The sequence below is a fragment of the Poecilia mexicana genome, unplaced genomic scaffold (genome assembly GCF_051168715.1).
Source record: "Poecilia mexicana isolate PSO_F unplaced genomic scaffold, ASM5116871v1 scaffold_12, whole genome shotgun sequence".
Taxonomy (NCBI): Eukaryota; Metazoa; Chordata; class Actinopteri; order Cyprinodontiformes; family Poeciliidae; genus Poecilia; species Poecilia mexicana.
This window is the reverse complement of record NW_028263381.1, coordinates 25,924,674-25,934,460: the sequence shown is the minus strand read 5'-3', so window position 1 is coordinate 25,934,460 and position 9,787 is coordinate 25,924,674. Positions and strand designations below refer to the sequence as shown.

The following is a 9,787-nucleotide window of genomic DNA, read 5'->3' as shown; positions in this document are numbered from 1 at the left end:
GGTTGATAACAGTTGTTAAAAAGCTGTCAAATACAACTACGTAATGTCCAGATTACGTCAGGAGCATTCATTTCCCTAGACCAATCAGAATGTAGAATTTTGGGCGGACTATTTGAAAACAACAAGTTGCCGGATGCTGATTGGGTAATGGAAAAGTCAGTCACAGGGGGTGCGTCTAGCCGAAGACCTTTTAGATTTCAGTCACTCTTAATATTTCTCAACAGATGATACACCTAGAGGAAATATATGGGTATATTAGATCGAAGTAAAGTGAAAAATCTTAGTAAAATGTTCGTTGCAACCGTTGATTTATGCGAATAGTCTTTAAAAGGAGGCGGTTACTAACGTCAACCAAGGCAGTGATTGGTTGTTGCGGTTTTGCTAGGACACGTGGGCGGGGCTTGTCTGAACATCAACAAAAGAGAGGAAAGAGAAAGGAGGAGTAGAAAAGAGGAGAGAAGACTGGAAGGAATAAACGACAACAGACGATAGATATGTGGCTTTAACCAGCAATAACAGGTAGGAGAACTGTTTTAAAGTGTTTTCCAGCTTTTAACTCGTCCTGACACCGAGTTGTTACGGGAAAATATTCCGCTTAGATTCCGTTTTAGCAAAGGGAAAAACCACAGGAAGAATAAATACCCAACAATTGTCTTTTAGCTACAGATATTTTACCGATAATATAAATATATTAATGCTGTTCAAACGTTACCAAGCTTTAGTTATGCCGTTATTCCTATAACCGAAAATAAAGGCGACGAAGATAGTTTCCGATTCGGAGCCTCAGGAAAGGACTATTCCGCAGCGTTTTACAAATATGCAGCATTTTATTTAATTTTATTTATTTTACATAGGCTCTGGTTTACAATCTAAAACTGATCGATTACTTTATGATGAACAGAAATCAAAATTAAAAAAAACAAAACAATTTAAAACAACCTCTCTGACCCGTTAAATCTTCGTTGTATTTGTGAATAAACAAACAAAAACCCAGCTTCAGTTTTAATGTCTCTGTAAACTCAAAGCCAGACCACATCCAGCCTCAGAGTTTAACTCTTTTAATCTGCTTTAAATTGAAATTATGTTCCTTAGAATACAATTTATAACCCGTGAAACCTTTGTTCTGCGAGTGAAATACAAATTCATTTTGAACACTAAATTCCTCTTAATCTAATCTCTATTATTTTGCAGTTAAATAAATTTATAAAAATATAAACACAGAGCTGTGAAACATTAAATAATGATGCAATTTTTTCTACTTTTTGTGGTCTCGGTAGCAGAAAATTAAATAATGAAGGTTTCCTGGACCACCACAGAACAATTTGATGTGTTATTAGTCAAGAATATAATTTAAAAGATCTCATTTCATCACATTTTTCTGAATTTGAAGCCAGTAAATCTTAAATCTTTTTGAAAAAGAGTGAAATCTCCTTTTTTACTTTATATGTTTACGTGACCGAACCGGAAGCCAACTTCACCGTCGTTCATCTGGAATCTTGACATACATTCTCCTATTTCCAAATATTAAAGGATATTTTTCCACATTTTCTTTCAGATTCCTGATAAATGTGATGATAATGAACTAAAATGTGTGATTGTGGCTGTTTTAGGAGGAGAGGATGTGGTTATATATGTTAAAAGCGGTTCCCCTCCCCCCGCTCCGATCAGAGGATTTAAAAACGCAAACAAACGGTTCGAGCTCAGTTCGACGGTAACGGTCCACTTTAACGACCCAAACCCGGCAGGTTCGGGTTTAAATGCGGTGTTTTCTGGTTAAATTAGAGGGGGAAACGTCTAAAAAATGTAGATTTCTGTTTGTGGGTCAAACTGAGAGGCGTCTACCGGAGGAAACCTGACACCGGAGCCCAGCTCCAGCTGGGGGAAGTGGGCCGGTTCGGGCTCCCTGCCGGGGCCAAGAGGCCGATCAGTGACAGGGTTACATCACAGCACAGCCCCGGAACACAAACCGGGTTCTACCCAAACCAGAAGCCTTACTAGTAGGTCAGAAATAGTTTACGATTGGAGATCTGAAAAGTGCGGAGTGCTTTTTTGTTTTTAGGAATCCAGTTTTACATAATGAATGCAGGGGAAATCACAAATTATGAAACACAGTGTCATTGTAGGGGAATATAGACTTACATTTTAAACAGCATATTTTGTGGTACTATTGTAAAATCAATAAAAGTGACAATAAAACCTAAGTATTACTTTTTTTTTTTTTAGCTAATATGGCTGTGACTGTGTGTTACAGCAGTTATAGCTCCACAAACACAAATACTGTTGTAGGAAAACATTCCTATTGTAGTACACTTTTTTAGAACAACAGTCACACAAAAAAGTGATTAGTACCAATAAACCACAAACAGTAACAACATTTAATCATATTTTCAAATTTATTGACATTTCTTAGAACAAAAAAATAACAATACAGATAGTTTTGACTTCTTTTAAACATCACTATTTAGGATTTATCATGTCCAATGAATTAAAATTGTCATGATAAACCATACGATGAATGGGACTCTTTAGTTTTTTCCAGTAGCTGCAGGGAAGCTACTACGCTAGGTTAGGCTAAAGGTTAAATGATCTTCTCTGTTCCTTGCAGTGTCTGAACTGTGGTGGGAAAACAAACCGTGAACATGGATGCCGTGCGGCTGATGAAGGAGCTGAGGGTGAATTATGAGCAGGAGGCAGACTTTCTGCCCAGAGAGACGGGCCTGAACCTCATTGTTTCTGCCCAGCAGGTGACAAATGCGTCCGTCCGGTAAAGTCCAAAGAAACTTTGCTGTGAGATTTTCTAAACTGTCTTTGCCCCCCAGAGCGGCGGCCAGATCACAGCCAGGAGCCGGGATGTGACCGTGGAGGATCTGTGGAGCTTGACCAGCTTCTTCGGCTACAGCACCCAGAGCTTCGTCCAAGCCGTCAGCCTGCTGGACAGATTCCTGGCTATGATGAGGGTACGACCGAACGCCTCCAGTCCAGAAAATTACTGTGAAAATCTTTAAACTGTGGATACAAGCATTAGCATTAGCATGCTCAATCCTCTGGTCACGTGTTTTTCATATTAGCCACTTGAATTTCAGGGTGACGGCCATTTTTTGACCCTGTTTGATCAGTTACTGTCATGAAATCTTAATTTCTAGGACTTGGATGAACATTTTGTCACATCATAAGTTTTTGATGTTGGTCATCCTGTTCATATAACTTAAAAATAACAACATGCAGCAAAACTTTGGAGTTTACGTGTCTCTCAGAAGTCAAAAACTGGAAGGAGATGAAAATGTACGACAGAGAAAGATCGTCTTACTGGTCAGCTTTAGCTTCTGCTAGTTTTTAAAAAAAAATTTATGCGTTTATCAATTTAGTTTTAGCTTCCGATCACTTTTTAATGTGTTTGACAGTTTAATGTTAGCTTCCAGTAAGTTTTTTTTAACGTGATTAGCGTTAGCTTTCTCTAATTCTTTTATGTTTATGATTAGCATAGCAAAGATTCTTTCTAACTGAATTAGCTGTCAGTGAACCTAACTTTTTGGCTAGCTGTGCCCACCACTTGCAATAACTACGGCTGATTTTAGTTCAAACAGATTTTTCACTACAACCATGGTGGCCATTTTGAAAAATGTCCATTAGAAAAAGGAAACACAAGATGATAATCATCTGTGACAGATATTCTCAAATTTAGTACAAAAATTTGTTTTCCTTGACAACCATGGCGGCCATCTTGAATTAGTGGCTAATGGTGTTTTCCCTGCATCGACGTGTGAAAGATTTTTCTGAACGTTCTGCAGGTCCAGCCCAAACACCTGTCCTGCGTCAGCCTCAGCTGCCTCCACCTGGCGGCCAGAGTGACGGAGGCGGAGTGCGACCTGACGCCGGCCGACGAGCTCATCCGCATCGGCCAGTGCCGCTTCACCGTGTCCGACCTCGGCCGCATGGAGAAGATCGTCGCAGAGAAGCTGCGCTTCAAATCCAAAGCTGTGACCGCCTTAACCTTCCTGCAGCTGTACCACCAGATCACGCTCACGCACGCCACCTACAGGTGAGGCGCAGACTGCAATCACAACCGTTTCAGTCATCAGCTATTCTGACGATTAATCGGTTATTCTGACGATTAATCAAATGGGGAAATGGTCACATCCTGCAGATTTTTCATTTAATCACTTCAGCCTTTTTCTGCAATATTAGACATACATTTAAAGATGCAGATAAAGAAATAACCAAGTCAGAATCAGCTACAGCCTCCATAAAAGCCTCATCGGTGCGTCAGTGCCGGGTTCGGGTCGGAGCTGCTCCCTGTTTGCTGCAGAGGGTAAAGCAGGGCAGCCGGCGCTGATAAGGCCGGCCTGCCGTCTGCAGCCGCTTACGCAACGCGGCTGCTTCCAGGCTGCAGGGGTTGAACACAAAGTTCAGCTCCAGCTGGATTACACTGTCAGCTTGTTGACAGATTACCTGAGAAAAAAATGTCCAGATTTCTTCTGGAGTCGGTTTATTGCATGAATTTCACCTCTGAAAGTCGAATCAGCTGTGAGGAAAATCACCAGGTTTAGATCTGTTATGGTAACGAATGTTTCTGAAGTTATCACGTCTAGATGACAGTACTGTCGCTTTGAGACCATTTTTTGGATAATGTAATGGAAGAACACATTCAGGAAGATCAAACTTTAAATTCTAATGAAAGTTCTAACCTGAACTTGGGCTGTAAAATGTTGAAGGTTCATTAGAACAACATCAGTTAAAAAAGGGAAATTTGTGCTTAATTGATTCCAGTTTTTGGGAAATTCATCCTGGGGCTGAAAAACTGCAAAGTTGTTTTTCTCATGTGGTTGAAGGTTTGTGCATCTTTAGGTGCCAGATGTGCAGAAATCTCAAAAGTCGTCGTGACTCTGATGTGGTTTGGTTGTTTTGTTGTGAACAGGAAGGAGACGCTGAGCCTGGAGAAGCTGGAAGCTCAGCTCAAAGCCTGTCTGTGCCGGATCTCCTTCTCCAAAGCGAAGGTAGGACGAGCCGTCGGTCCCGCCGAGCCCCACTGGGTCTGACCGCACTGAGGTTCTGATCCAGTCCGTCTGTCTGTCCCTGCAGCCGTCCGTCCTGGCCCTGGCTCTCCTCAGGCAGGAGATGAAGAGCATCCAGTCAGACGACATGCTGGAGATCGCCTTCCACATCCAGAGACACCTGAAGGTACGTCCAGGAAACGAGCCGACCGGATCCGACCGGGACTTTCCTCCTGATGAGTCAGGAGTTCTTCTGTTTATCAGAAAATCCTGGGTTTTATTATTCCTCAGGGATCGGTGACCAATCGATCGTCTTATAGTTTATATGTTAGTGAAACTGGAGGATTTTTTTTTGTTAAATGTGTATTTTGTTGTCAGATCAGTCAGGAAACATTGCAGAACATGATGTGATCGTGTTCTGCAGCAGGTACAGGTAAACTAAGACATAAAACTTTAACAGCAGCCATAAATGATGTTTATGTAACGTTAAAGTGAAACTGGCTGGCAGGAGGCGTCACACGGAGCTGCAGAGTTCACTTTCCTGGAACACAGAGAAACTTTCTGTCTCTGAAATTCCCTGAATTCCCCCTGCAGCAGCAGGAGCTCCGCCTGCAGGCTCTGAGCTGCAGCAGGCTCTGAGCTGCAGCAGGCTCTGAGCTGCAGCAGCAGCTGCAGCAGGCTCTGAGCTGCAGCAGGCTCTGAGCTGCAGCAGGCTCTGAGCTGCAGCAGCTGCAGCAGGCTCTGAGCTGCAGCAGGCTCTGAGCTGCAGCAGCTGCAGCAGCTCCGCCTGCAGGCTCTGAGCTGCAGCAGGCTCTGAGCTGCAGCAGCAGCTGCAGCAGGCTCTGAGCTGCAGCAGCAGCTGCAGCAGGCTCTGAGCTGCAGCAGCAGCTGCAGCAGGCTCTGAGCTGCAGCAGCAGCTGCAGCAGGCTCTGAGCTGCAGCAGGCTCTGAGCTGCAGCAGCAGCAGCTGCAGCAGGCTCTGAGCTGCAGCAGGCTCTGAGCTCCAGGTCGGGTTTTAACCTGCCGACCCGAACAAAACGGCCCGTTTCCGTTTACAGCTCTTCAGGAAAGCCTCGGCTTTGACCGACCGTTTAACCCGCTGTCTCGGTTTCAGATTCCCGACGCGGAGCTGCAGCGGTGGAGCGAGCGGGTGGCCCGCTGCCTGTCGGACTACGCCTCGCCCAAGTGCTGCAAGCCCAACCACCGGAAGCTGCAGTGGATCGTGTCCCGGCGGACCGCGCAGAACCTGCACAGCCACCGCAGCGTGCCGGAGCTGCCCACCATCCCAGAGGGCTGCTGGGACGAGAGCGAGAGGTGAGAGAAACCAGGGGTTACTTTAAACTGGTCGGCCCGGACCGGTATGCATCCGGGTGGAAACACCGCCACTCTCACCTCCATCAATGAGCCGCTGATTAACGCTAAGCGCCGTTAGCAGCCGTGGAGGGAGACGGCTCGCTGCGTAACCCGTAAAATACAGCTGGGTTTCACGAATGTCACGTCCTCCATGCTGGAAACACTGAAGTTTAAATCGGTTCTAAAAGAATAATAATAATCCAACCCAACCAAGTCCATAAACATGTCGGAACCGAAGAAAGCCCGGTTAATCAGCCCGAAGAGTAAACTATGTTATTTTTTGCTCTCTGCTGGTTTTTAGTGTAATTTCCCCCGTTTTTAACTTTTAATGTTTTTCCATTTCGTCGCTCGTTGTTTGAGAAGAATGACATGAAATAAAAAAAATCAGAAATACCTAGTTCATGAAATTAGGTAAAAAATCTTCAGACTTCAGGTGAAGGGAATATAAAGTTCAATGTTTACTAATAACCTCAATATAAATTAGTTTCATTTTTAAAAGTTAATCTGTTTTTGCACTTTAAAAATCTGTTTTTCATTTTAAGCAGTAAATTGTTTTCATGTTAAAAAGGAACTGATTTGTTTAACTGGCCTTTTCTCTTTCATACATTTCTAGTTTTCTTTTTTTTTATGTGATTAATTGATGAATAATCGATTAATCATCAGAATAATTGGTAGATTACTCGATTATTAAAATAGTAATCTGCAAACAGACCTGAAACAAACACACCCTGAAACTGGAATCAAAATAAAAGGTATGAGTGAAATGTTCCAGCGACGCGTTGCAACAGCAACACGCCTCAGAAAGCTTCCCAGGTATTTCACCTGAAAGGGAGGCGGCCACGCCCCGGAGCGTCTCCAAGGCAACGCCCCATTTTCCATCAGCATTAGTCAGTAAAAGTCGTTCCCTCAAATCAAATCGCGTCATATTTACAGTAATAATCGTCTCTGAGGCAACGAAGTCGTGCAGCAACACTCGACTTTCTGATGTGTCACAACGCGGCGCCGCATCTGGTCACGTCCTCAGACGGTTTTATTACCTCACAATCAGCAGAGGGCGGCGGGGGGCTCACGGTTTATGTAACTCTGAGATAAGAGGAAGAAACTGTCGAAGTTTAACCAGCTGATCTGTTGTTTCTCCTGCAGAACCAGTTCATGCTCAGTTTTTGTTTCTAAATGAAAACATGTTGGTCCACATTCTGCTCCACTTCCTGGTTTTCAGAAAACCTGGAAATCTGAGTTTTTATCGAAGCAGAGGAAGAATAAACCTGACCTTTCTTAAGATTATTAGCAGAGAACTTCAATATTTTGTTTGAAATATAATTTCTGATGAAAAATGAAGCAGTTTAGGTTATATGTTGATCTCATGTTACTAAATCCTGGCTATGATTTCAAAATAACTAAAGGGCTGAAACGATTAATCGTGATTAATTGTTCATTGAAATAATTGTTAACTAATTCAGTAGTCGATTAATCGTTAACTGGAATATACAAACACAAAAAGAAGTAATTTTACAGAAAGAACAGCACATCAACACTGTGCAAAGACACACACATATATATACATATATATGCATTTCATATAAAGAATGTAATTATGCATGCAACGCCTGCAGAAGCAGTTTCAACTTCACCTGGTTGAAATTCTGTGACAACAAAAAGATCTCATTAAGCACCTTCTGCACCCAATTAATCATTTAATCCAACAATAATCACTAAACCAGCTGAACTGTTTTAATGTTAAGCTTTCCACATGTTACTGGGATTTATTTATTTAAAAAAAAAAGTTTATTCTGCAGATTTTTCATTTAACTGCTTCATCTTTTTTATATAAAATATCACAAATACGTAAAAATACACAAAGTCCTTATTTAAATAAGAAAATAAACATTTTATGGCCTAACATGCAACAACACGCCCTTCCTTTAGTGAACGCTTGATCATTTGTAACATCAGCAGCATGAAATATTCAGTCTACTGATTTGTTATTTCTTGGATTCAGAACTGAATTTGAACCAGATGAATTCTGGGTAGAAAATACCGAGAAGATTTTTTTGGCTAAATTTGTGCTTTGAGTGTGCTGTTCTTTCAGCAAATGGCTTTTTTCAAACAACCGATAAGTAAACTAGTTAATGATATTTAAATAAACGATTAATCGTGATTAATCGTTTCATCCCTAAATCAAATGTTGAGAGAAGTTCGGTTGTGTCTGGAGGTGTTAAATTTTCCCGCCTTCTCGTCCACAGTGAGGACTCTGGTGAAGACGTGATGAGCTCAGGAGACGAGTCTCTCTGCAGCTCTCTGGGCAGCGACGCCGAAGGCCCCTTCTTCCCGCTGCACCTGCGCCATCAGTACCTCGCCGCCTGAAGGCTCCGCCCCCTCCCCGTGCCTGGCCTCCTCTCCGTCCCCTTCACTTCCTGCCGTCTTCGTTTAACGCTCTGCCGCCGGCGGAGTGGCGCACAACCTCTAGCAGCTGCTAGCTTTAGCTTGTAGCGGCGTCACATTCCAGGATGCAACGACTTCCTGGTCAGTTTTGGAGAAACTCTGAGCCTCTCGGTGCTGAGTCAGCAGACCAGGCTGCAACAAAGACTATTTGCCAAAACGTGTCGCGTTTGTCCCACAGAATGTCTGTTTTTCTTTTGACTGTTATTAACATACGACTGTTTTTCTGGAGCGCAGGAGGTGGAAGCAGCAGATCGAGTCGTTTGTTTGTGTTTAATCCCAAGTATCAGCTGAAAACAGTAAATCCAGAGAAAGCTGCTGCTTTTACTTTCTGTTTCCAACTTTAATTTGCACAGTTTTTGTTTTGAAATGTGTTAGAAGGTGGACGTGTGTTTAGTGTACATGTGGACGTGTGAACCTGCTATGATGTAGCTTAGCTCAGTTGAAGGTGAGGATGTTGTTTCAGACTAAATAATGCAGAATGTGTCAAAAAAAAGTGAAAAAATGTTTATAGAAAAACCTGTAAAACTGTAAATGTGTACAAAAAAATCTGTTAATAGTTCTGTAGATAGTGAGTTATTTATTCTGTTTTTGTCACATGTCCTGAAAAAGAAAAACCTTATAAAAAAAACGCTATTTTTAATCCACTGCCTGCTGGTTGTTCATTTTTAGCTGAATAAGATCCTCCATGAGGAAAGGAGAGAATTCACATCAAAATGACTTTTTAAAAATCCCAGTTAAATATTTTTAATTCTTCAGATTTGAAATCTGGAGGGGAAAAATCTGCTTATTGCAGTTTGGGCAAAATATTTTTATTTTCCAATTTAAACGGAGCTGAAAGATTTAATTAGCATCTTTTAATGTTACTGAGTAAAAAATGATAAAGCTTCATCAGAATAATTGATTAATCGATTTAATAATTGATCACTAAGGCATTTATTGCAGCTCTAGTTTGGTGTCATCAGTTTGACCTCAGCATTAAGAAACAAAATCATCAGAAAACTA

The 9,787-nt window shown here is 42.1% G+C and overlaps 1 protein-coding gene across 1 annotated transcript; it reads left to right on the top strand.

Annotated features, from left to right (window-relative positions):
• The first annotated feature begins 387 nt into the window (after window positions 1-387).
• On the top strand, window positions 388-9,425 carry ccng2 (cyclin G2). The gene is made up of 8 exons (XM_014999955.2): window positions 388-519; window positions 2,606-2,744; window positions 2,820-2,957; window positions 3,789-4,039; window positions 4,916-4,994; window positions 5,080-5,178; window positions 6,105-6,304; window positions 8,587-9,425. The coding sequence occupies exons 2-8, from the start codon at window positions 2,640-2,642 to the stop codon at window positions 8,705-8,707; spliced, it is 993 nt and encodes a 330-aa protein (XP_014855441.2). The 5' UTR covers window positions 388-519; window positions 2,606-2,639; the 3' UTR covers window positions 8,708-9,425.
• Window positions 9,426-9,787: the final 362 nt, after the last annotated feature.

Bases quoted from the DNA above. Each gene is read 5' to 3' on its own strand.
- ccng2 (XM_014999955.2), top strand. From the start codon at position 2,640: ATGGATGCCGTGCGGCTGATGAAGGAGCTGAGGGTGAATTATGAGCAG. The intron at 2,958-3,788 runs GTACGACCGAAC...AACGTTCTGCAG, and splicing joins GATTCCTGGCTATGATGAGG to GTCCAGCCCAAACACCTGTC. The intron at 5,179-6,104 runs GTACGTCCAGGA...TCTCGGTTTCAG, and splicing joins ACATCCAGAGACACCTGAAG to ATTCCCGACGCGGAGCTGCA.